General features: G+C 40.8%; 1 protein-coding gene across 2 annotated transcripts in view; it reads right to left on the bottom strand.

Annotated features, from left to right (window-relative positions):
• TRANK1 (tetratricopeptide repeat and ankyrin repeat containing 1) overlaps nucleotides 1-22,187 on the bottom strand; it is a 58,841-nt gene extending 36,654 nt beyond the window's left edge. The window contains exons 1-10 of one of the 2 annotated variants that reach the window (XM_063129983.1): nucleotides 22,079-22,187; nucleotides 14,498-14,650; nucleotides 12,115-12,244; nucleotides 10,299-10,467; nucleotides 9,284-9,402; nucleotides 8,315-8,398; nucleotides 7,500-7,638; nucleotides 6,679-6,810; nucleotides 2,267-2,437; nucleotides 246-407 (exon numbers count right to left, since the gene is read on the bottom strand). In XM_063129983.1, coding sequence (XP_062986053.1) covers nucleotides 246-407; nucleotides 2,267-2,437; nucleotides 6,679-6,810; nucleotides 7,500-7,638; nucleotides 8,315-8,398; nucleotides 9,284-9,402; nucleotides 10,299-10,467; nucleotides 12,115-12,244; nucleotides 14,498-14,649 — 1,258 coding nt within the window. In that variant the 5' untranslated portion in view covers nucleotide 14,650; nucleotides 22,079-22,187. Of the gene's footprint in view, nucleotides 1-245; nucleotides 408-2,266; nucleotides 2,438-5,404; nucleotides 5,430-6,678; nucleotides 6,811-7,499; nucleotides 7,639-8,314; nucleotides 8,399-9,283; nucleotides 9,403-10,298; nucleotides 10,468-12,114; nucleotides 12,245-14,497; nucleotides 14,651-22,078 lie in introns of those variants that run through there. The other variant, XM_063129991.1, reaches the window with a different exon arrangement.
• Between the last annotated feature and the right edge of the window lie 4,531 nt (nucleotides 22,188-26,718).

Raw genomic sequence — 26,718 nt, 5'->3', positions numbered from 1 at the left:
GCACATCGAATAAATTATCACAGAAAACCGAACAACCAACCTTTATAGGTATAAAGAAGCCTAACCAATCCGTATATTGGGCTGGGCGGAAATGACTTGCCATGAAGTTTATATTAGGTTAAATCATTTGAAAAAGCATAAAAATAAATATAAGACTCCATTAAAAATGAAAGAGAGAAACACTGCCATCTCAGAACAAACATTTTCTCTCAGGAATGTTTATTGGAATAATTATGTCAATGTACCTTCTGCTGCAGACAGCAGCCTCAGAAGCCTCTGGATTTTTTCATGCTTCAATGACTTGATACTACGCGCTCTGTTTTCCAAACAGCAAAACCGCACAAACTGGTCAAAAGCATCCTGAAGCGAGACAACAGCATCTGCAGAAGTTTTGCTTTCTGTCTGCCCTGCGTGGAACATGGAAAAATCACTGCTGTGACTTTATCTTTCCTTTTGGAAAAGGGATCCACTCATAGATTAGGGATCACTGATGAGAAGAGGCTACTTTTGTAGGCTGGGGTGTGTAGTGGTGGATTGCTGGATGGCCCTTAGTGGCTGACCTGGGATACTTTCCAATTCCTGTGATTCTTGACTCTTAAAATGTTAGTGTAGAGCTATCAGTCTGGGTGGCCCTGAGGTGCTTCCTCTTAAGACCTGACAAAGGATTGTTGACACCCCGTAATATTTGGGTGATGTGTGTCAACAAGAACCAAGATGGCCTTAAAAAGCGTAGGTGGAGATCATGACTCACCATTATTCCCTCTGCTCGACAGGAGGAGAGGGCAAGTCAGAGCTGTGTGTTACAAGGAAAACTAAAGAACAAGCCAGCAGTTTGGGAATGAGACTGAAAAACAACAGAGACCTGCATTGCTCTCTGTAAGAATCCTTTGGCACTGATGGTACCCTGGAAATCTGAGGCAGTGTCCGTCAGAGCAGTTTATGCTGTGAATTTCCATCTATGTTTAACCTGCATACATCTGCAAACAAACCATGCATTGCAAAAATGCCATCATTTTCAAGTGAATGTTCATCTATTTCTAGTGATCTGCCATTTCCAGAACCCTGGGTACACGCTTGCACTCCTGGAGTTTTCACTGCTGAGAACTGGGGTGAAAGGATGTAACAATACAAAGGCTAATGCTAGGGCAAGTCAACAAGAAGGTGCTCCAACATTTCTGCCTTCAACAGCTAAATATAGTGAATTCCATAAATAAACGGTTTTCAAACTTTCTACTTTTCCATATCAATCTTTGTGCCGTAGAAAACCTGCACAATATAGAGAATTCTGGGAACATTTTAGGACAAATTTGTTCTGCCTCACTTTTGCTCCCTATGAACCAAGAGCATGTCCTGGAACACACTCCAATAATTTGCAGCTGCACATTGCAGATCAGTGCCTAAGCTTCTTTCATGGAAGCTTGCCTGCCTTTCCTGATAGGTTTCCAAGGAACCCCAGTTTCCAGAAACACAGTTTGTCAATACTATGTTCTAATGCAAGAATTTAGAACCTTACACCCAGGGACCAAAACTGGCTCTCTAGGGATCCTAATTTGGACTTCTGAGTTTCCCCAAAAAGGTTGCACCCCCTTTCCTTTGCAACCACAACTCTTGTGCAGCTTCCTCCCATTTTAAAAAGGCTGAAATGCTTAGGGGCAATAGGAGCTCTAAGCTAAAATATACTGATATTTTTGTTATTTTGGCTCCAGCCATTCCAGGGCTTGGGCCCTGCCAATCACTATAATGCAGCCCACAAGAGCTTCCTCGAAATGGAATTCTTCCTGGAATTCAGAATGAAAGACTTTCTGCACTCCTGTTCTAATGCAGGTATGGAACAAACATTTTGTCCGAATCACCCAAAAGAATATACCGATGGAGCTGAATCCTCATTTCACAAAGTATTTCCATAATAGTAGTACCCAGAAACCTGAACAAAGGTGGCAGCTGTACAAAGGCCCATATATGCTGGCTTCATCCCTGCAGTGGGATTGATAGTAAAACTAACATAGCAGTTTTGTGTTACCAACATACATCAATTGCAAAACTTAGGCTACAACAACGTTCTGCAAAGACACAACAAAAAAACATGAGGGGCATAGAGGAAATTACAACATAAAAATGAGAGGGATGGCGCAACCCTACTTCCCAATCCCTGATTCACAGTTTATGTTTATGCCTGATAGCAGGCTATAGAAACCTAGATCCATTAGAGTAAGTTTTCATCAAGTGAGGGTTATTACTGAATTGAGCAAGCAGCCTCATAAAGTACCTGGTGACTCCTCGGGACATAACACATGTCTGCCTATGTGCTTGTTGATTATATCCATAGCCTTGAACTTCTTGTTTTTTTTTAAGATATCCACTGCAGACCTTGACTGTGCATCAAGGATTCTCGGGTCCACCCCAGCGTTTAGAAGCATCACCACATCTTCTATTTGACCTAAAGTATAAGACAAATAAAGAATATGTGACCCTCTTGATTTAAATAACTATAAACTATGCTTCAACATTCAGATTTGAAGATTGCAGGAAGCAAAAACCTCTGAGAAGTATATGGCACTGGTAAACAACAGGTCTGAAAATAGCCCAATGTGCATCTAACACTTGAACATCTGATTGCTGCAATCCACATGTGCCAGCAATACCAAACCAGACTAGTCTCTTATCTACTCCTGGTCAGTGACAGACAGAGATAACCAGAAATTGTAGAATGCTCCAAAGCCAGTAGTGTGGACTGCGAAACGTGTAAACCAAAAGCGCAGAAAAGTGCTATGCAGGTGCACTTTTCAATTGGGAAGGACAGATATTTAAGGTACAAAAAGGACTGCAGAGTAGAAAGAAACAAGACTGATGCAAAGCAAGAACAGGGGGGAATAATTATATCTGATTCATTAGAAACACACAATTGCACCTACTGAAAAAGTATGTTACTTTAAACTTCACATAAACAAACATGCTAAATGCATGAGACACTAATCATTAAAATAAAAGTCAGAGAGCTGAGAAACCAGGTAGGTCAATGAAGCATGCAGAGTGCAGGAAAAAGGGGCTAGACAGAAGTACATCTCCTTTCCATTACCTTTCTGTGACAATTGTGCATTTATTCGTCAAGCTAAACTAACTTTTCAGTCACACGTGGCTCTAAAATTCCTTCCAATTGCAAGGATGATGCTTACTGGGAAGTGGGAAGAGAAGCAATATGTCTTTACAGTCAACTAGTTGATGGTTGTGTTGGTATGGGATGGTTGTGTTGTTATGGGCTTCTGGTTCTACCGTTCTCTTACTCAAATTAGACTGATTCTTTTGGTTATCAAAAAGATGACAGTTTATTGATAGAAAATGGATGCAGAATATATTTGCAAAGGAAGTTCACACCTCTCTCCAGTTGATGAAGCAGGCACCTTTGTCACAAGCAGGTTGTCTATTTGAATCCCAAAACCAGACAAGAAACAGTTCCCCCAGGAACCCAATTTTATCCTAGTTGGTAGCATGCCTATTCCTCCTTGAAGCAAGACCAAAAACTAGCCTGCTTGACTTTGTAAGCTTTCTCTTCCTAAGCTGTGATGCAGAAAGGCCAGATTCAAGGGGAGAGCCTCCCAGAAGCAGGGGAGCTGTCATGTCTAGCCCTGCTCCCCTTAGGTTGGGAGAAGGAGTTTCAGGCAATCAGTCAGAATCAGATTCTGAAGTAGAAGAGACAGCGCCAGAAACATACCCACCTATACCAATGGGGGAGGCAGCACTAAGGGGCTCTTTACCAGCTGGGAATGAACCTTCTCCAGAGCTTATCTCCTCAAGTGTAAACAACACACAAGAGGTTGGGCTGTAGCTTAGGGCCCTACAGCGACGTAACAAACCCTTACACTAGGCCCGCCACATAGACCCTTCTCAGGCCAAGCACCACCACTTGAAAACCTGAGGGAGGGTTAATTAAAACCTTTTCCCTAGCTATGAGGGAAACAGGTTTAATACAGTATCTGCTCTAAATATACTGTGGGTATAATATGGGGTGGGTGTTTAATGACTGCAAGGCAGATAAATAATGCCAAGCTGACATGTGGTATTTGGTAGTGGGAAATCAGTATTCTTCTGATGGGGAGAGCACTAAGAGGCTAGCTGATCTTAGAGTATGCCGCAGACTAAAATGGGTGGAGCTAAAGAAAGGTGAGAGAAAGTCAGCCCGGCTAGCATCTTGTCAGAATCTTCATCAGAACCAGTCTCCCTGAAGTTAAAGCATTCTGGGGAAAGGCTTTCCGTTCTTTTTCTTGAAAGGACAAGTGCCTTGCTTAGTTTGCATGGTTTTGCCTAGAGGAAAGTTCCTAGAGATTAGAGTCTCTTCAAGTGGGAAGAGATGTTTATTGCTTGAATAAAGCTTTGTGGATTACTTGGCAGTCCTCATTATTGTCTCCCAATAAGGCGGGAGTTCTTGGGAAACACAACAGGAAGTTCCTTTCACTTCACTTTCACTTCATTGAGAGAGAAGCACCACCTTATCTCTTTCACTTCATAAGATCATACAGCTGGTCAAACAGCTTCAAGGTGAAAGCCGAAGATTAAGGCCTGGTGTGAAAGGCCTGTCTAATTAACTATGAAGCTGCTGGTTAAGCCAAATTATCCAAGACTACTACCAGCATTTAGGAACTGTGTGAAACCCACATTTTTGCTAACTAACCAACTCATTACAATGGTCTAAGTCTCATGCATAAAAGAGAGCTCTGCTAATGAATTTAAATGAATTCAAAACCTACCCTGATACCGGAACAGATATCTATTTCCCCATTGCCACCCAGTGGACTAAATAAAACTTGCAAGTAAGAAAACAACAACACCATGCTATATGGCTATAATTCTATGAGAAAACATCAGGAAGATATTTGAACTTCAGAGCCTGAAAGAAAGCTTTGATTCCTTGTCTGGGTGCTGTGGCAGCAAAGGGGAATATAGCCTGCACCATGAGAAGAAGGGGAAGTGAGCAAACCAGCTAACTCAGCGTCCCTTCCTCTGGTCCTCACTGCTGTCATGAGTCTGCCTCCAGTAAAACAGCCCTTTATAACCTCTTTAACTTACTTATTGGCCCAGCCAACTCATTGTACTCGACAGTGTGGTGAAGCAAGTAAGCGTGGGGTGACAGACAGGGCATCAGACCAAGGTTAAACCAAAACCCAATTTAGATTTTAGTAAAGGGTTTGAAAGGCAGCAGAGTTTAAGCAATTATTGTAAAAATATTGCTAGGAGGGGAAAACATTTTAAAACTGTTTTAGCAATTAACCATAAGAACAATTAGGATATGAAAACAACATGGGGAAATGCATCTATCTAAAGCTAGTTTAGCGTGTTTCCCTACTTTGGCAGAACCGAGTAATAAAATGATTTTAGCTCATCCTAGTACATTGGCAGTACAGTTTCCAACCTTTTTGCATCCATCTCAGCTTCTTTAGTCTCTGGAGTGGAGTCTGGGTCCTCTGCAGAACTCTTCTTCCTAGCTTCTTTTGATTTCAAGCTCTTTTCTCTTCTGAATTCTACAAGAATTCTCTAACACTAACCCTGCTCTTGCCTGCTTCACAAATGTACACTATTTTGACTTTCACATCCAACCTCTTGATTAATCAGAAAGGGTAGTAGAGTCTTGTTCAATTTCTGTTTCCCAGATAAATTTCAACCTTTAAGTTTCAGTTTCCTGGGCTGACCTTTTGAAGCTCCTGCCCAGAAGAGTTTCTAAACAGGAAACAACCAAGAACCAAGCACAAAATGGCTGAACAATGTACTTCACATATACTCAGTTCAAAATACATCAGCACAAAAGCTCATTTGAGTCTCTGTTAAAAGCACATAGTACTTGCATTTGGCCTTAGAACCTAAGATTTCAGTAGAAAACAACAAAAATAGAATAATATCAAGAATTAAACTGATCAAAATAAGATTGTATTATTCACATAGATTACATCATGATTATGTAACAAAAAGAATTTCTCACTAAAATACCTTATTATAATTTTAATTAAGTACATTTATAGCCTGCCTTTCTTCTATCATGTAACTCAAGGCAGCATACAAGAGGTTTCCATGCAGTATCCCATCCAGGTAGCAACCAGAACCATACCGGCTTAGCTTCAGGAAGGTGGCTGTATAATGAGTCCTCAGACCAACATCCTAATACTGGTGCCCTCCAGATCCCTTAACACTGGGGATGCTGGCTGGACCTGATGGAAATTTTACAAAATATCTGGAGGGAATCAGGTTGCCTACCCCAGCCCTAAGGTTACCAAACCGTTTCCCCCTTTCTGTGAGGAAAAGACAAGACTAGTTATTAGTTCCACATTAATTCTCCTACCCCCAATTGCCCTCTAACTAATAAGAGCAACAAGAATACCAGAGTGAGGTTCTTTGCTGCTGCTTCCCAGGTTGTACAACCTTCTACCAGAAGACTAGAATAACTAGCTTCTCTTCCCAAACAAAACTTTTAATCTGTTCAACCTGTCTGCAGTTTGTAATGGACCAAACTTCCTTATAGAAGACAATCATTTTATTTATCTGTTTTAATTGTTTTAAGAACTTGCTTAACTATTGCTACCTACCTTGAGACTTTGGGGATTGGAGAGGCTAAAAAGGGAAACAATTTTACATCACAGAAGATTAACATGATGATACAGTGAAGACAGATGCTGAACTTTGTGCTCAACTTACTTTTTAAAGGATATCCACTGGATTGGGATGCTATAACATGGAGAACCGTAGACCCTTCTTTATTTTGCTGGTTGATAAGACTCTTCAGTTCAGGCTTATGATCGAGTAGCCACCTGAAGAGGTGATTTCCTTCTGAATTTTTTAAAAGACAGAAGCATGCATCTTAATTTAAGTTAACCAAGTCTTACAAAATGTCCAAAAATGATAGGAATTTGTTTTGGCATTAGTCCTACATAGAGTAGACCCATTTAAGTGAATGGGGCATAACTTAGTTGTGACAAACGTAAGTTTTATTTATTGCAACGATTCTACTCTGCGTAAGATTAACATTGGATACTACCCATCGTGGATACTACCCATCGCTCTTGACTTGGATTTATCTGTTCTGTGTCTAACAAAGAATACTTTAGGGCAGTGGAGGCCAACCATTTTGTCACACGTACCAAAGTATGAGTTAGTAACACTCTACTACACAGTACAAGCTCTCCACAGTACAAGCTCTCCCATACTTTGAGGTTAGTTTTATCTGCAGTCTAAAGACTTTCTAGCCTAACTTTAGATGTGCAGTTCTGAAGCTGTTCTTGCTAGGAATAGTAACTGACTTTATAGCATGGGTATTTCTACTCTGGCCCAGGACTGCAACAAACGCATTTTCCCTGTCCAATAGTTAGCCATTTCATGTTGTACGGCTTGAACAGATCATCCTTTACACACCATTCTGAAAGGACCCTACTTGTTTTAAGTGCAAAATTCATTTCGAAATTATCTGTAGCATCATTCAGGCTATCATTCAATTTAAGAATTATTTTTAAGGCACTTACTTGCTTTGATACAAAGCAGGATGACAGTATGAAGTGGATAGGCTCCAATACTCTCTACATTTGCTCCAATGGAGATAAGCCATTCCACTAGTTTCGGTACCCTTTCCATTCTCTCATATTGACCAAAAATAACGTATGTCTGGTTGAAGAGAAAGAAAACATTCATACTTAGGTTATATTTGGTGGATATACAAATCCAGCTCACCCTTCACAGCAATAATCGTCCGATTGTTTTATGCAGGGATGAACAAAGCACATGAGCTGCACACTTGTCATTTCTGCTTTATATTAACAACCCAGGAATGCTCCATTAACTCTGGATTATTTAATTCCTAAACAACCCAGGGTTTCCGGGTTCAGATGTCACAACCTGAAATTTGTCAAATGATATAAAAAATGAGTGCATGGGAAGCAGTGCACTCATCCCTTCACTGGATTAAACAGAAACCGCCGCTGGGACACGCAACCCAAGTCACAATCTCCATCCTCTCTCAACACCATAACTTGGAGAGAGGATATCAAGGAAAATGCATGTGATCAAGCGGTATGTTATTCATATGTTGTTACCCACCCCCTCACCCCCGAACAATTCAAAAGATATCAAGAGCTGACTGCTGCAGTGAGCTGCTAACAGAAGAGAAGAATCCTTAAAATAATTTTGCAAACTGCATGCAGCTACTCTGAATTGCACTCTTCATCTTGTAAAGTAGATATTGGTTACTTACTATGCCACAAATGCTCAGGTGCAATCTGTTTCCTAATTCCATTCACCCAACCCCAGGTAAAGGATTTCCATCAAAAAGATTTGGACTAACCTCAAATAGATGCTTCAATGATAAATTGGTGACTCTCAGACTTTCTGGCAACCTGTCTTTCTCAGAAGCCAACAATAGGCAAGACTAGAACAGGGGGGAAATAGATTTTCTGAGTGAATGGCCTTTAAATATTAACTTTCAAATGCATTCAGACATCAAGCCTCTCTTCAGATCACTGGGACGGCTGGCGTTTGCAAACCTGGCATAGTTATTCAAGACTATGATATACACCGGGGAGGATGAGAGAGGAAGCAGCTCTAGAAGTATTCTGATGCTAGCATCATTCTGAGTTTCTGTACATGTGCTCCTGTTAATTACAAAATTCTGCTTATGAGACAACCCACCCACCCCACCCCAGTGCCAAGATTAGTACTGCTTTCCTGTCTGGCAGCAGTGATCACTTGTTGGGGGAGGGAGAAGTAAATGAGTTCAATACCCCACCATAGAGGTAATCAGCATCAACAAAGAGAATGTATGAGTGCAGTACTATCATGTGCATATTTCCGAGCACTGGAAGTGAGGTCGGGGTACTTCCTTTTGCTAGCAACAAGACCTGATCCATGCAGTTTACATTCTTGCAACTTGGTGCAGCAAAGGTAATTACCTAAGCAGCCACAAAGTAGCTTTGGTATTACTCCAGAAAGTACAATAATGAAGAAAGTGCATTCTACCCAACTACACGTACAGACTCGAGTCCCTCTCTTTCCCACCTTTAACAGATATGAACAAAAATCATGGAGGCTACCTAGGAACTGTGAGAAGCATAAAAATTAAGAAAGCACATGTACAATGCATGCCAGTTTATTCCAGCTATAAATAGGGCTTTGTAATTGCAGGATTTGAAACATTTAAGCAGAGAGATTCCAGGAGCCGTGATCATTTCCTGGATAACTTGGTCAGATTTGTTGAGAAGCCAACCCAAGCTTAGGAGAGGCAGAATACCAATATTTAAAATGGTAAGACGCCTACCTGCCACAATCCTTTCCTGACCAGCTTTTCAATCACCTGTTGCCAAACTGATGGACTGAAATTATCGTTCACAATTTGTTTACAGATGGATATAAAATGTGCGTTTATAGACCTTTCATCTAAAAGGGGGGAAATGAAACAAAGGGTGCTTAAGCTTATATCTGTATTTATTTATTTTTTAATAAGTTGTGCCCTTCCACCTTAGTTATTCCTCAATTTGGCACCAACAGAGAAGGAGAAGTGTAAATACTGAGGTTAGCAAGTGCGCTTATATAACACGAAAAGGAAACTACTGTAAGCTGTAGAATGGGTGGGCAACTTGTGACACTTCAGATGTTTCTTCTATGTATAGAACACCCTGCAAATAGAAAACAAGCACACCTTAAACCTTGCCCGGTAGCAAACAAGAAGGCAGTGCAGCCCTTTGAATTCCCAATGCAAGTCAGTGGAGATGACCTCCATTAATTGGATTTCACCACCCTACCCCTGGTTTTCCACTTTTTAAATTGTTTTTGGAACCCTTTTTGCAAAGCTGGGGTTCCAAGAACAACAAAAGCAGGATCCCCCTTCATGTTGGAGTGGGGGTCCCCCCACCAGGCCACCCCCATTCCTCCCCTGCCTCAAAGAAAGCCTTTTCCCATAAGTTGAGGGAAAGGATTTCTCCCTTAGTGTCACAATCTAATTATAGCTGTATGCAACAATACACATGCAGAGCCTGCCACAGCAGTTTAGAGCACTTGTGCAAAAAGGAACCACATTTTATATATCACATGTCTGAAATCACATTCTCTGTGAAGCTACTTCTACATAGCTCTCTCTCATTCTGGATCAAGCCAAATCCTAACTTCACCCCTCAAACTGGCACTGCAGACATTTAATCATCTACAAATGAACTGAGGCCACAAATTTTGCAAAGTAACAAAATATTAATGATTGCATACAATGCCTACTATATATCTGTCATCAGCCCTCAAATCTGTCATTATCATAATAGTCTAATGAAAATGTCACTTACTGTTAAAACTTGAGAAGACACCAACTATAAAATCAGAAATTTGACCCACATCTGATGAAGTACGGAGAAAGTTCAAACCTTGACAGAATATTCTAGCTGCATCTAGACAGCTAAAGTTGTAATTAAATTGTGACAATTTAATCATTGAGTAACCAGCTCTGTAGTACCCCTATGAAAAAGATCACAAGAGAGTCATTATTGTGGTTTAGCACCACATTAACAGATCGACATAGCCAAATAATTTCACAGCAACAATATGATGGCATGGCTTCCTAAATAAGAACGGAAGAATCTAACAGTAAATAGACTTAAATGGCAGGGTTTGGAAGGAAAATACTTTTGCACCAAACACAATATATTGTTTTACAATATTGGGACAATATTGTAAATACTCTTTCACAATATTGGGACATTTCAATCACCTCGCCCCACCCCGCAAATAACCAGTCAAATAAGCCAACTGAAAACTTAGTTAACCAAGTTACTGACTGGATTCAGATGTCACAATAACCCATGATGGATTAGATAAGCCATGGTGGGTTATTAATACCTCTGGCAGATTTTTTTTTAAACCCTTGCTGGCTTATTTGGCAACCCAGTCTGATAAACCACACTCTGCAGAGTGGGTTATTTAATTACTTCCCTGTAATTTTTCCCATGTGCATATTGCCCAAATCCCAGGGCACAAGGGGGAGAAGGCCAGGATCCTTCATTTTCCTGCTGCTGTGCTCCAATGCTGCATCAGTAAAACAAAAGAAGTAAAGAAGAAGAAAGAGCAGCCCTTTCAATCTCCAATGCAAGTCAGTGGAGATCACCTGGGGACTTCCACTGTGATTTATAAGTGCCCTGAGGAAAATCCAGGGTAGGGGGTCAAAATCCAATCCCTCGCCAAGGATTGTGAGAGCAACACAGTCCTTGCGAGACGTTGGTTTTTAGCACCTCAAGGAGTGGGCAAGGAAGCTCACTTCCACCAGCCCAGTTGATCCAGCATATATCTGTATCCAACCACTTATTTGCCAATTTACAAACCTGAAGTAAAATATTATTAAATCACAAGTACCAACATTTTTCAATGAAACCCTAAAAGGAGATTCAAAAACAAACAACCTGTAGTTATTCTTCAGACCCTTAAGCGAAGGTCTGGTTCACACATGTGAGTAAGTAAGTGCCTTTACACTTGATGACTGGAAGATTAATGTGTGAACTAACTCCACCTAAATTCTGTTTGAGATGATGGAAGATACGACGGTTCTCCCTCCATTTTGAATTCAATGAAAATTTACAGAATGGAGACTGTAAAGGGCTGTTGTTTTTTCAAAGTACCTGTTTTTGTAATGTAATCAGTAGCACCTAAATCTATCCTAGGAGTTGACAAGGAAAGTAATCTCCAGCACAACGCTTGTGAAATTATCATTCATAGTTGGAAGAATCCCTCCAGATTGCGAAGCACCTGCCCTATATGTACGGCAAATTTTTAAAAACTCCAGTGTACCAATCATAACTTTTATATGCCTAAGATCTTTCTAGATAAGCCTCCCATTCATTTCCACAGCTCCTACATAGAAACATGGCTCTGACTGGCAGCTACATTGTAAATAAATCTATTTTCATTAAAGCAGTTCTCATTAAGTAAAGACACATGTCAAAACCTGGATTTTCCTATTATGATAAAGACAAATGAACAAATTCAAATCCCAATTGCAGATGTTCTATTTCTCAACAAAGCTACACACTGACTCAAAGCATTTAAACGAAATCTTGATTTTTTTAAAAAAAAAAATACAACACATGAGAGACAAAAGTTTTCGGAAGGTACCTTAACGTAAGTTGGATCCCAATGGAGGCTGTTTTGTGCTGAGCGAAAGGCTTCGCCCCACTTACTTAAGTTGTAGAAGGCATTTGATCGATTGCACAGTAAAACTGCCATGTCTCGGCGATGAGAAACTCTAAGAGATGAAGATTTTAAATTTAATTGCTTTAAGTCCTAAAAGTTTGAGATAAACAGCTTTACATCATAGATTACATGGGTTTAAAAACAATTGTGGAAATCATCCTTCCCATTCATCTGCACAGAAAAGAATCTACGGAAAAAGGAGCTGTGTCTTACGCATTCCCTTTGTGCAATTTCAATAGGACCTCACTATAAAAATGTTCAATAACTAGAAAATGCCTTCAAAAGAAGTATCTATAAAAGTCAGTTGTAGCAAAACCAACTAAGAGTCTTGCAGTACCTTGAAGTCTACTAAACCCATTATGGAATAATCTTCCATGGACTAGAGTGGACTCTAGTCTAGGAAATCTCTTGCCATAATCCGTTCGGTACTCTTTAAGGTGCCGTAAGACTCTTTGCTGGTTTTGCTGAAAATTCCTAAGGGTATTCCAGCGTAACATTCCACTATTCGTTGGTTTAAAAAAACTCAAATACAGAGAAGAAGTCAGAAAGTTATTGGAGATGACACATATTTATTTTGGCTTCGGCCTGAGACAGAAAACATGCGATCTTCCATAGCCAGTGGTGAGGGATGGGAATTGCAGTCCAACATCTGGAGCGCCACATCCCTATCTGCAGCTTAGTTAGAGAAGCTGCAGCACTAGCTATAAGTACACTGGCTTTCCCCATAATAAATATGTGAGGGCACATATCTATCATGAACACTTTAAACATCTATGTTTATAGTCTGGGATCTCCTTATCAGGCTGTAGCTCACATGTTCACGGCCGTTTAAGGATGCATGTGTGTCATTTATGCATTCCCTTTGGGAAACAGCAGTATCCCATAGCAAACACAACTGCAGTGTAAAACCATTTTCAGCAGGTAACTCCAGTAGAGGACTTACACTAACAGAAGAAGTACCATCTTGGTTTTTTCCTGTATTTAATCCCTACAGCCTTGTAATCATAATTATTTTATACTCCACTGCTGCTGTCCCATGGAAGATAAATAGAAATGGCTGTTTTTCTCCCTTTTAAGCTTTAAGCATTTTGTTAAGACTTTTCTTTCACCTAGCTTTTAAACTCCCCTTTCCCTTTCTCTTTATCTCATGTTAACTAGTTGGTATTGTGTGTAAACACGCAGCGCCCTTAGGAATAAAATGAAACAAATTTATTGGTAGCGAATGTTACATATGGAATGTTAGAAATCCAGACCAAATTATGCTCAAGATACGCTAAGCGTGTCAAGTAACACCCCACTACATCTTAGATATGTCATATTGCAAATTTTGATTGGCAACCATTAAAATACAACTCCAACTTTTGTCTCAAAATTCTAATAAATCAAGGATGCTTGGCTTTTATGGAAAGGGTGGAGAAAGATTAAAAACCCCTCATCCTTTCCTTAACACAAGGTAAACTACACGTTATCTCCTCGATTGTATGAGGGAGTTGAAAATGCCTTTTGGTTTTGGAATGTATGGAATGCTGTTCAAGGAGACACAAAAACTCAATTCTTCACCCACCAGCTCAATAAGGACACATTTTGATGTACAGTTTAATATAAGTTTTAGAACATTGGAAGCCAAGTCAGACCACTGGTCCATCTACTCAATATTGTCAATACTTATTGGCAACAGTTCTTCAAGCTTTCAGGCATTCAGGATTCAGTTCTTCAGGATTCTTTACTAGCCCTGCCTGGAGATGATGGGGACTAAACATGAGCCCCTTCTGCATACAAAGTGTGTACTCTACCATTGCACTACAGCTCTTCCCCAAAGTCTTACTTTACTTTTAACACTATCTATTTCTACACACTTCGCTTATTACAACTTCTTGCAAAAAATAACTGTATTCTATTAAATTAAAAGGCTACCTAATATTCTGTTGTGGATTCTTTTCTAAAGAGTCATGCCAGAGGAGCAATTAGCCATTGACCAGGTGGTCTGGGATGGATAAGCAAATCGCAATACCTCCTACTACCTGACATAATAACTTTTTCTTAGGCTGAGTAGAGACGCCTTGCGCTTTTTTCAGTATTTGGGGACATAAAGATGGACCACACAACTGTTACTATTGTACACGAACTCTGTTCTTTGGTGAAAATCTGACGTTGCAATCACTATGTAAGGAGTGCCTCTAACAAACAAACAAGCATCATATAACTAACTTGGTCTCTGGAATCCAGCCTCATTAACTCAATAAATGAAAGATCAAGTGTAGAAGTTAGCACTGGACAGTTCACAATTCTCTAAATAAATGCTTACCCTCTTGTTTGGTATACATAATTCATTACTTGTATTGCTTCATCGTACTTTTTGATGGCTAAAGAATAATTCCCATTTTTGAAGTCTTGATTTCCATGTTCCTTCATGAATTCTGCATAACTGATGGGATCCCCACAGTTGAGAGGATTCATCCTGGCAAAGAGAAGGAAAAAAGTATGCTCTGAATTATAATACAGTGGCTCTCCCCATTCTGAATCTCAAGAGCATTGCAGTTAATTCACAAAAGGACCTACTGGAAAAAGCACCAACATGCATTTAAAGACCAATAGTCATTGTACAATCAATAGATGAGCAAGGGTATAACCACAATTGGCCAAATAAACAAAGAAGCAAGCAAGATCTCCACAGGAAGAAGTCTTTCATAACAGGAAGTGAGCAATAACCTGTTCTCTATGTGTTTGATTTGTATTGGCCTCTTAGTTTAAGGGTATAAGTACCTACCACATGATGCCATTTTAGATGACAACGCCTCTGGTCAAGATTAGATTGTCCAGCTGCACTTACAAAATAATCTCTTTACAAAAGAGGTCTAAATATGTATTATTACTATTACTATTATTGTTGTTGTTATTATTATTATTATTATTATTATTATTTATATAGCACCATCAGTGTATATGGTGCTGTACAGAGTAAAACAATAAAATAGCAAAACCCTGCCGCATAGGCTTACATTCTAATAAAATCATAATAAAACAATAAGAAGGGGAAGAGAATGCACCAAACAGGCACAGGGTAGAGTAAAACTAACAGTATAAAAGTCAGATCAAAATCAAGTTTTAAAAGCTTTAGAAAAAAGAAAAGTTTTTAGCTGAGCTTTAAAAACTGCAATTGAACTTGTAGTTCGCAAATGTTCTGGAAGAGCGTTCCAGGCGTAAGGGGCAGCGGAAGAAAATGGACGAAACCGAGGAAGGGAAGTAGAGACCCTTGGGCAGGTAAAAAACAGGGCATCAACGGAGCGAAGAGCATGAGCAGGGCAACAGTGTGAGATGAGAGAGGAAAGATAGGAAGGAGCTAGACTGTGAAAAGCTTTGTAGGTCAACAGGAGAAGTTTATATTGGATTCTGAGGTGAACTGGAAGCCAATGAAGAGATTTCAGAAGTGGAGCAAGATGGTCAGAGAGGCGAGCCAAGAAGATGATCTTAGCAGCAGAGTGGTGAACAGAAACCAACGAACTAATGTGAGAAGAAGGAAGTCCAGTGAGAAGAAGGTTGCAGTAGTCCAACCGAGAAATAACCAATGTATGAACAAGAGTCTTGGCAGAAGAGACAGACAAAAATGATCGAATCCTGGCAATATTATACAGGAAAAAACAGCAGGATTTAGCTACTGCCTCAATATGAATGTATGTATGTCCAGAAATGTTTACCCACTTCTAGATGAGCTACAAACTTAAAATTTGGGACGCTGCTAGATCTTCCTGTACAATGTACCTAAAAAAAAAATCCCATGAATTTTTGCAGTCTAACTATTTTAAAACAATTTGAAACAAATCCTACGCTGATGCCTACAACCCCCAGCAACTGTTGAGGAAGTCCATCTCAGAGGACGGGGCCACCTTTGGCCCGCCGAAGGCATGCTGGGAGGTGAAGGCATTTCAGAGATCTCAGGGAATCATGCACAGCCACGTGGGCAATCACCTGAGATCTCTGTAATGGCTACACATCCCAGTTTGCCTTTCCCAGAGCTGCCCACATCCACTTACAGCTTCTTCTCTCTATTCCCTGAGAGAGCGGCGAGAAGCAGCACTAGCAACAAGCAGAGGGAAGTGGATAAACGTTATTCGGGGACTCAAGGAACGCCAGGAATATCTTCTAGTGATATACACATAGAAATTGTTGGAATATTAGATAGCTATTACAATAAATAGTTACCGCACTTAACTTTGGTTTGTTCCCAAATCAGTAGCAGATCAATGGGAGAGCAATCTAAATATTTCGATCTTAACAGAATGTGACCTGCGAAAGCTACCAGAAATTTCATGGAAGTTACTAGCCCAAAGAATTTTTTTACTGACTCTCCTGTCCAAGCTCACCTATTTTAGTTATTTGTGGCCAAAAGAAAAAAAAACAATAACGGGATTTATGAAGTTCCCCATTTATCAGGTGAATGGCTATGTACAAGCCTGCTTTAAACTCTCAAACTGTAAGAAAATTAAAGAGAATTATTTTGGTACAAGAATCCATTTCAGAGTTCAGGTAGGACCCCTACATATCTCCCATAATTCCCTGGGAAAACAGCGAGTTGGCAGAACACAATTTGCCACTTAAGGCACTAGATGTTTAATACATGAAATTCTGACATGGAAGCCTGTTTTCTAAAACATGCACACTCCCATACCCAAATACACTCAGAACCCACCCTTTCTAAACATTTGAATAATCCCCATTGCCCTTATGACAGAATGGAAGTTTTCACAATAACATGTAGTCAGATATCTTGCTCATCTGGTTGAGGTTTTATAAAATACTAATGCATAAAGCAACCCATTTTGTTAAAAATAAAAATGACAAAATCTCACAATCTCCAGAAGTTAGCCATATGGCCAGGGGCTAGAAAGAGTTACTTATCCTGCTCCAAATAAATAACTTAGATTGGTCCTCCTCTTCAACAGAAAATTAGTAGGAAACAAGCAATGCTGAGGGTTTTCTTCATGAACTACATTTCAACAAAATCCATTGGCCTGTGATTGCTAATTTTTGGATGTTTCTAGTGATATTTTTTATTTTATTTATTTATTGTATTTGTATACTGCCCCAAAGCCGAAGCTCTCCGGGCAGTTCACGTAAGATAAAACACTTAAAAACAATAGACAAAAATTAAAAACCACAAAAACATGTAATATGCACATACATTTAAAACCACTATAACAACTTTAAAAATGATGAGCCAAAAAACAAATCCAGGCTCATTACATATTGCTAAATGCCAGGGAGAAGAGAAAAGTTTTGGCCTGTCGCCGAAAAGATGACAATGTTGGCGCCAGGCAGGCCTTGACAGAGAGATTGTTCCACAGTTGGGGGCCACCACAGAGAACACCCTCTCTCTAGTTGCAACCCTCCAAGCTTCCCTCGGAGTAGGCACCCGGAGGAGGACTTTAGATGTTGAACGCAGTGTTCAGGTAGGTTCATGTCAAGAAAGGTGTTCTGTCAGGTATTGTGGTCCCAAGCCATGTAAGGCTTTATAGGTTAAAACCAGCACCTTGAATCAGGCTCAGAAACATACAGGCAGCCAATGCAAGCAGGGCAGAGTGGGTCTTATAAGCTTGAACCTTCTGGCCCCTGTTATCAATCTGGCTGCTGCATTTTGCACAGGCTGCAGCTTCCAAACATTTTTTTTAAGTTGTTATAGACATTTTAAATGTATATTGTACATTTTAGTGGTTTTTAATTTTTAGATATTATTTTTAAGCATCTTACTCTTATATAAACCACCCAGATAGCTTCAGCTCTGGGGCTGTATACAAATGCAATTAATAAATATATAAAATAATAATACAGATTTTGTGGTTCTGATCCTGCACAAGGCTCCTCACTAGCCGATCTCCAAAAAGAGCCCTCTAAAAAGGAACCAAGTTCTACTTAGCTTCTTTAATTGGTTCACAAAAGAGGTTGCTTTCCTGAATTTCGTAACCAACTGGGAACACCAGATGCTGTTACCTGCAGTTCACACCTCTGTCCACAACATCCAGGGCATAAAGTTTTATGTTGAATTTTTAAACTGTCGGTGAGCTCCGTTTTTTGTTTCTGTTTTAATATGCAGTTTTATATTTTAACCTGGTGCCTTTTGCTTGATTCTTTTAAAAAGTGTATACTGTCCTGACGGTTTCATTGAACGGCAGCCTACAAACCTTTAAATTGATTTACTTAATAATATTACATAAATAAGAAGCGGCAACAAAATTTTGTGCCAGCTTAATTCAAATTCTGCACAAAGAGACACTGTTCTGCCCATCTCATGTAAGCTGATGTGCATGGCCAGGATTCAAAGAAGAGCACAACTCATAGTACCCACCCAGGGGTAGGAGGGCTTTTTGCTCATTGATCTTGAACAGCAGCTCTTCTTCTACGTGGTAAACTGCTTTGGAAACAGATGGAAGGTTCAAAAGTAGTTTGTAAGAAGGCACAGGGGTTTCCTCAAAGTAAAACATGCCAGTAGGCATACAGAAGCCCTTCTGCACACCTACTGCAACTTTTTAGACCCTCTGCCATATATTTCATTCATTCTACTTCTGCTAGTTATATGCCGGGTGACCTATCACTATGCAATGTGCGTTCATTACTATAAATCCTGCTCAACCCCCCACCTCGGCCTTCAGAGATTTCTTAAATTGTCATTAACCGCATGCCTAAATAAAAGCAGATGTCATTCAAGAAGCAGAACTGTCTATCCCATACAATAATGACTGCAGACAGAATTTGGGCCAGAACCTTAGAACCTTGTTTGTTTTAAAGCAAGGAATAGATAAAAATTCACGGGGCATAGCCACCACTCTCTTCAGGTTAAGAGGCCTGATAAAGTAGCAGCAAAAATAAGGTTGGAAGAACATTCATTGTTAGTGGTGAGGAAGCAGCATTAAAAATACGTGTCTACCTCATACTAGTCATTGCTGGAGAGACTAGCAGCCTACGGACCCTTGGTTTGACTCGCAACGGCAAAAACAATTTTCTTACAGCTCAGGAGCATTTTTTAAAACATACATTCTAACAAGTCACCTGCGAAAACTGAGCAATAACAAAACAACTCCCATCACCTAACAGCATAAGCTTGCCTTCCTCGTGTTAATAATGCAAAATTGTAAACTTTGGTTTACTGTAGGCTCCTTGGTTTACTGAAAAGGTCAGCATGACAGAAGTCTCTTTATCGCACTCCAAGTTTTCCAACATGCCCTTGCTATAGATAACGTTCTGCTTGCAAAACTGTGCAGTTTGGGGCTTCCATGCCAATATTTAGAAAATAGTCAACTCCTAGAGAATGTGCTGGACGATTACTAACATTGTTTGGCTTCCCCACTTATTTTCCAGAGTAGATCATTTTTACTGCTTAATTATTGGCAACAAATAATACTATTTCACAATAATGAAATGATTACTGGTTGTTTCTATCATGGAACAGACTGCTAATAAAGTTATTAAAAGCTGAACTTTGTGCAAGAAAATGTTTAAACGGTATTTCCCCTTTTTAATTTTCCAGATGACTTCTGAGTAATTGTATAAAACTCAAACGGGTTCATGTCACTTAGACAAGAAAAGACCTTACCAGATTAAAATTCAATTTTTCAGGAAGTGATATCCTAAGGAGATTCCTGGTGAGGCTTTTATTGTGCACTTGACCTACTTCATTTCACAGGAGCTCCAAAAAACACTGCCTTCACTTTTTAACCCTCCTGTGCTTTTCCACACAACGCTTTTTGATTGATAGTGTTAGGAGCCCTCCATTTGGAAGCACCCAAAATCTTTTCAAAAAAGCCTCTCATTTGCTAACTATCGGCTGTGCAGTTGTTTTTGAAACTTTTTCGTAATAGGTTTACTTAAAAATTCTTTAAAAATTGCCCTAAAGTTTCAGTGTAGGGAGAACCATTTTTGGAAAGAAAATATAGACACATGTATCATTCATATATATATATATATATATATATATATATATATAAAAGAAAATACTCGCACGCACACATACAGATGGAAAATGTGCACAGCTCCAGCCAATATTCATAGGGATGAGATGGGGACAGGAGAAAAGGGAAAATATAGGTCTTCTATAAACTGCTATAAAATCCCAGGTAGGAGGGTGCAGGGAGGGAAAAGGCTTTTAAAAAAAAATAGTGGGGGGGGGGGTGTTGCCACTCTGCCATATTTTCCTCAAGGAGTGGCATGTCGCAAGGGGTGCTTTCGGATTGTGGGTTCCAGCTTTACCAGTCAAAAGGCGCTGTGCAGCTATCCCTTTTATCTCCCCAAAATCAATTTTCTGTAGTAAGAACAAAGACTGAAGAGGCAGTGGGAACACACAGGAGGGTTACAAATGGAAGGCCACATCTTCTGGGCCCACTGTAACATTCTGTGAATAAGACAAGCAGTTTCCTGTTTGTATACTGGTGATTGCAGTAAACAGTGGAAAAACCAGAGATAGAACATATGCCTACACCCTGGCAACTGTATCAGCACTGAATACTTCATACATCTCACAAAATAGGCTGTGGCCCACCAAAAGATATGCTACATTAGTCTTTTAACAAGATGCAAAACTCATTTTCATTTTCCAGAGGGGTAGCCATGTTAAATCTGTTGCCGCAATAGTCTTGTGGCACCTTAAAGACAAACAAATTTATTCTGGCATAAACTTTCATAGACATAACTGATGAAGAGGCCAGTGTCCACCAAAGCTTACGCCAGAATACATTTGTTCATTTTTAAGGTGCCACAAGGCTCTTTGATTGTACTTTTCAAAGTGCCCTGTTTCATACCGTGAAAACCTCTTTTAGCATCCTATCGTCTCCACTCTTAGCAGACTTTCAGTGCCCCCAAAATGGCGAAACAGAGGCCTGCTGAAGTTGCATGCCAGTGAGTTGCTGTGGTTAGTCTAACAGAGCCAGCGAGAGATCAAAAGCAATCTCGTCTAAAGTTTGCAAATATCTGCTTTGGCCAAGGCTCTCGGTTTCATTTCTGATTTGCAAGTAATCTTTCCAAACAGCCAAGCTACGGGTCTCGCCCCACCAACATTAGTCAGACAGGCAAGTCATCGACATCATCTGTGTTGTTTTTTCTTCGGGAAGCCAGCTGTAAAGAGCAGGCGTGACATGATAACATGTTCTCCAAGGGTGATCCAGGCCTTCCTAGGGAGGTGCAAACAATTCCCAGGGCTTTTTCCCCTCAGAAGGTGCCATGGCAGGCAGGAGGCATAGTCCTAAATCCCTCTTCCACTCACTGCGGGACGTTGTGCTCCTAACCACTCGCGTTTACGAGCAACGAAACAACACAGGCACTTCTCACTGGGCCAAGGTTTTTTTTCCTTTCCTAATGTCTTTCTGAAGGAACACCGGTGCCAAACTTTGCTCTCCCCAGATTCCTTTGATCTGCTTAGTATCAGTTACGCTGAAAAGCAGGCTTGTTTCCTATGCATTTCCCCTAAGAAACTAAACCCCATCATCACTGAGCTCAATGGAGCTAAACCCCAAACAACGGTGCATAAAACTACAGCCTTAAACGGGCTCACGAACGCTGCAATCCTGCAAATCTCCACAAGGAAGTTACAATGCAACACTCGATAGAAGTCTATTCAGAAGAAAGCCCCATCGACTTCAATGGGATTGTTTCCCAGGCAAGTGTGCAAAGGATTGCAACCGAAGTCCCAATGATTTCCTCCAACACGTCTACCTTAATAGTAAGTGTCTGCAGGATTAGGGTTTTTGTGGGGTGGCGGAAGGCCACTTAGACGGTTCCAAGAAACTTAATTCCCCCACTGCGCTAGGCGTACACGCCCACCTCAAAGCAGCTGCTTCCTTCTTCTGGACAAGCTAAACAGAAACATGAATGCACACACACCTTCCCCTCGCCGTCATCCTACCTGGACTGAAAGCAGCCCCGCAGGAGGCTGCTATGGAGGCGTCCTACGGTGCAAGCGCTCGGAGGAAGCGGCTACCCAGCTGCTGCCCATCAACGCAGCCCAGCCTCATTCTCGCGGCGCGGGGGGTCTCTTCCCTTCGGTGCATAGAAGCTGCAGCAGCAGCCGCCGCGCTCTGACCCCGCCCCGCGACGTCATTTCAGGGAAAGCGGGCGGCGAAGATCTCCGAGCCCGCCGGCGCTGCTGCCACTTAGGCAGCCTTTCCTCTGCAGAAAACGAAACTAAACGAAGCTTTCGTTTCTAGCCCAGCTGAGCCGACGCGGTTCCCTTTGGTCTTCCAGCCAACTGCTCTGGACCACGTAACATACGCTCAGGAAAGCGAGAGGTTGAAGTTGGTAGATATCCCTCCATTCACCACTACCCCCGCGTTAATTTTTTAAAATGTGGAATAATAACGTTTCTCTCCGCCAAAATCACCTAATTTCCAGTTCTTTACTTGCCATATTGCAAATACAACCTGAATGAAGATTTGGAATTAAACCACTTTGCCCTCCCTCTTTCCCACGCTCACACTCTCTGGTTTGCAGGTAATGACAACCCAGGGGTACACGTTGAATCATGGGCTGTTATGTGCAAACCCTGCAATGTGGTTTAACAATGGGTTAACCACAAACAACTGTGAATTCACAACACAACAAACCATGGATTCTCTTCCTGAGTTTGTGGTTAACAACCCAGAATTAAACCATAGTGTGGGGTTCACACGTTAGAACAACCTGTACTCAACCCATACTCTGGGTTGTCATTATATGCAAACTAGCCCCTGGTTAGATCCAGGCTAAGTCCGCAGCCATAGTCCCACTTACCTAAGAATAAGCCTTTATTTATTTGTTAATATTTATATAGCGCTTCTCATTTGAAGCAATTTACAAAAGAATGAAAACAAATTTAAAAGACCACATAAAGTAGTACAAGCATGATTCAAAGATAGTTCATGGCTGGGAGAAAGCCAAATCAAACAGTTATGTTTTCAATAAATACCTAAAACACACCAGCATTGAGGCCTGACATACTTCATAATGGAACTTACCTCTGAACAAACATGTCTAGGATTGCTCTATCAGTTGAACACCTCTCTCTGATTTCAGTGGTGCCTTTGTGCCATTCACTGACTCAGCCTAACCTACCTCACAGGTTGAGGAGAGGAGAGAAGATTATTATTTAAGCAGCCTTGGGTTTCTTCCAGGAGGGAAAAAAGGTGGAATATAAATGTAACAAAAATAAATTAACTTAGGACACAATCCTATGGCCACTAGCCACTGTCTAGATAGCCATAGGAACTTTCAGTTTTTGGGAACAGATGTAGGAGCCCTCCAATCTCCATTCCTAGAAATTGCTCACTTGCCTCCTCTCCCACCACATCATAGCCAACGTGGTTCTCTCCGTGCCACCTCCTTCTCCACATTCAGAAATGGAGCACAGAGATGGTGAAAAGGGGATGTGCCTGGGGGTGGGGAACAGACCATGGAAGAAGATGCATCTTCCTATGCTCTGCACAGCCTCCCCATCTCCACTCTGAAGTTCCCCAGCTTGATGCTTGAAATAGAGCACCTAGGCAAAAATGCAGGGCAACCAAAGTATTGAGGTGAGGATTCCCTCTGTGCTCTGTCTGCCCTGCATTTGATAGTTGTTAGCCTCCGAGTTTGGAGGCTTGTAACTATCCTGATAGTATTGCGCCCTTAGAATCATGGAGTTTGAGGGAGTCTTGTAGGCCATCTAGTTCTGGGGTGCCCAATGTGGTGCCCAAGGGCACCAATGTGCCCTTATTCCTATGGTGTCCTCCAAGCCCTTCTTTTTTAAAATGTTCATTGAAAGAACTTTAAAGTGAGTGTCTCCAACAGATGGCCATCTAGCCTATCCTTGAAGACCCCACCACCCTTCCACATAATTGGTTCCATTGTCAAACCGCTCTCGGTGTCAAGTGTTCCCTAACGTCCAACTGAAATCTACTCTCATTAAAGTTAATCCTGCTGTTTAAGGCAACAGAGAACAAGTCTATGCCCTCTTCTGTGGGTCAGCCCTTCAGGAATTTGAAGAGAGTTATCATGCTGCCCCCCGCCCCCAGCCTTCTCTTCAGGCTAAACATACTTCTGACTATCTTTGTTGCTTTTCTCTGAAATTGTTCCAATTATATTCTTCTAAAAGAGAGGCACAAGAGGTCCTCAAAAAAGATTCCCATTCCTTACACTGGTATCACAGATATGAACAAGGAACTGGAATTTGAATGAGTACCTTATTATACTCATTCTGGAAAGATAGCTGGTGCCCACTATCCTCTCACATTGGTCAGAAGTTGGTGGTAGCAGCAGAGACCCCAGCAGTGAGGAGGGGAGAGAAAGATTTGTTGCTCTCTCTTTAAGAGGTTTCATCCTTTTATCCTGTAGGATATTCTTTTTGCCTGGAATTCCATTCCTTGGTTATTTCTGTCACACAAGTAAACAGTACTTAAATATTAAGCTTAACTTCCTGGGCCTGGATGCTATTTTGTATCTCTATAATTAAAATTGTATTTTTGTGTCCAGGTTTTATTCCAGGGATTTCTTGAGGACTATCACTTAAAAAAAACCACACTGTGTAAAACCAGCACAAGCTTTTATCTAGCTTAGAGGAGGAGTGAACAAACAGTATGAGTCAGTATCATCACAACATGATTAACTTTATTGGGAGACGGGTTGCAGTTTTTACGTTATCACTTAATTATCCTAAAGAAAAGGAACAGCTGGGAGGGAGCAGAAATAGTAATAACTACTGCTCAGAGGGACGAAGTGGGGTAAAAGTAACAACTACAATCTTTCCCCAAAGGTATAGAGAACAAAAATAATTAGAAACAACACCTTTCCCTTTACTTTTGCTGTATCCAAATTCAAATAAGAAGTGCAGATAGAATTTGCAAATAAAGTTGTCGGTTTTAGCAAATAGATCAATCAACCAAAACTTTCAGTGAGGAAGAATTTTAGGGCACAGTCCCATAGATGTTTAGCCAAAAAGAAGTCCCATAGGGACAAGAGCAGTGCTGTCACCTCCTTGAACCACCAGCTGCCTTTTGAGGGGCGTTCAGTTGCCATTTTCTGAAATGAATCTCTCCTGAAAGCACAGGACCGCCTCCGAGTTTATATCACAGATTCACTGGTATGGAATATGTTTAAATGTGGAGCAGTATATAAATGTTGTAAATAAAATAAGTAAGTAAATAAGTATCTGGAGCAGAACTTAACTCTGCCTCAATACTGATGTACTATATAAACATGAATGGTTAATGTGTACAGCTGTATTTCAAGGACAACATGTAGGAAGTGAGCCCATGGGTCCTGAGGCCAATTTATTTGTCCTTTGTGCAAACTAAACAGCCAACTTTCTAGCATGAACATCAACAAGTTGTTTAACACTACTAGCCTGATAGGATTCTTGCCAAACTCTGCAGAGGGATCTAAGGGCTCCATGACCTCACAGAAGCATTGTTGAGTTTCCGAGAAATACAGCTGCTAAAGGAAACAAAACCTATTCTCACTTGCACAAATCTACTCTTTAAACGAAACCAACGTTTTCTCAATATTTATAATAGTTTCTCCTCTCGCTGAAAGTGAAAGAAAAAAAATGTTGACATCTTAAAGTGACTAGATCTTGTTTACATGTGTATTCTGCAATTTCTTGTAATGCTTGAGCTTTACTCCTCACGTTGTAAACACATTCTCGCCCTTCTTTTCTCTGTACTCATAGGCGTGTGCAGCATATTTCCTTAGGGTGTGCACCCAGGGATTTTTTATTTTAAAAGCAAACATGTATTGAACACTCAATCATAAAGGGCATTGCTTTTACTCATTTATTAAACACTGCAGACACGGATGCCTACTCCATGCCTGACAATGGGAGGGACGTTGGAGGTGGGAGGGGAATGAGGAGATGCTCCTCAAGCTCCAGCATTGGTGGGACTTTGCGGTGACACTGGCTGGAGGAGCAGCTTATGAAGCGATATGAGCCTTCAGGGACTCTCCTCCTGGCCTCTTTGAAGTGCAGCTCCCAGCAAAGAGGCTCCCAGCAAAGCGATTCCTTTTCGCTCCTGCTGACAGGAGCAAAAGTGCTCTCTTGGATGGAGCAGTTCTTTGCCATGGCAGCAGAGCAGCTGGACGACCGTTCCCACTGCATCTGGATCCCCACTCAATGGCTCCTTCAATTCAGCAATTATTGCTTGAGACATTGGGGTGGGCCTGGGCACACCCAGCACACCCCTTGCGCACGCCTATGTCTGTACTGATGATATACATACCTACCCAACAAAGTTACCTATTTCATGGATCTGATGAAAAGTTATGCTGCAATAAATATGTTAGTCTTTAAGCTGCCGCAAGCCTCTTTGTTATTTTTGCTGCAACAAAATAACCCAGCTAGCCCTCTGTAACATGCCTTAAAGGTGATCTGTTTTTCAGGATCAGAAAGGTGCCACATTTGGGGACATAAAAAAGAAAGATCCAGATCAAAGGAAGCAACGAATATGGACAAACACTACCATTAAATTTATCATTCCAAAAAATAACAGACACCACATCTTTTAATAAACCGATCTTCAACTATTTGTTCTTCTCTAG

Source organism: Elgaria multicarinata, chromosome 1, assembly GCF_023053635.1.
Source record: "Elgaria multicarinata webbii isolate HBS135686 ecotype San Diego chromosome 1, rElgMul1.1.pri, whole genome shotgun sequence".
In the NCBI taxonomy this organism is placed as follows: Eukaryota; Metazoa; Chordata; class Lepidosauria; order Squamata; family Anguidae; genus Elgaria; species Elgaria multicarinata.
The sequence above is the reverse complement of the archived record's forward strand: the minus strand, read 5'-3'. Positions and strand labels throughout refer to the sequence as shown.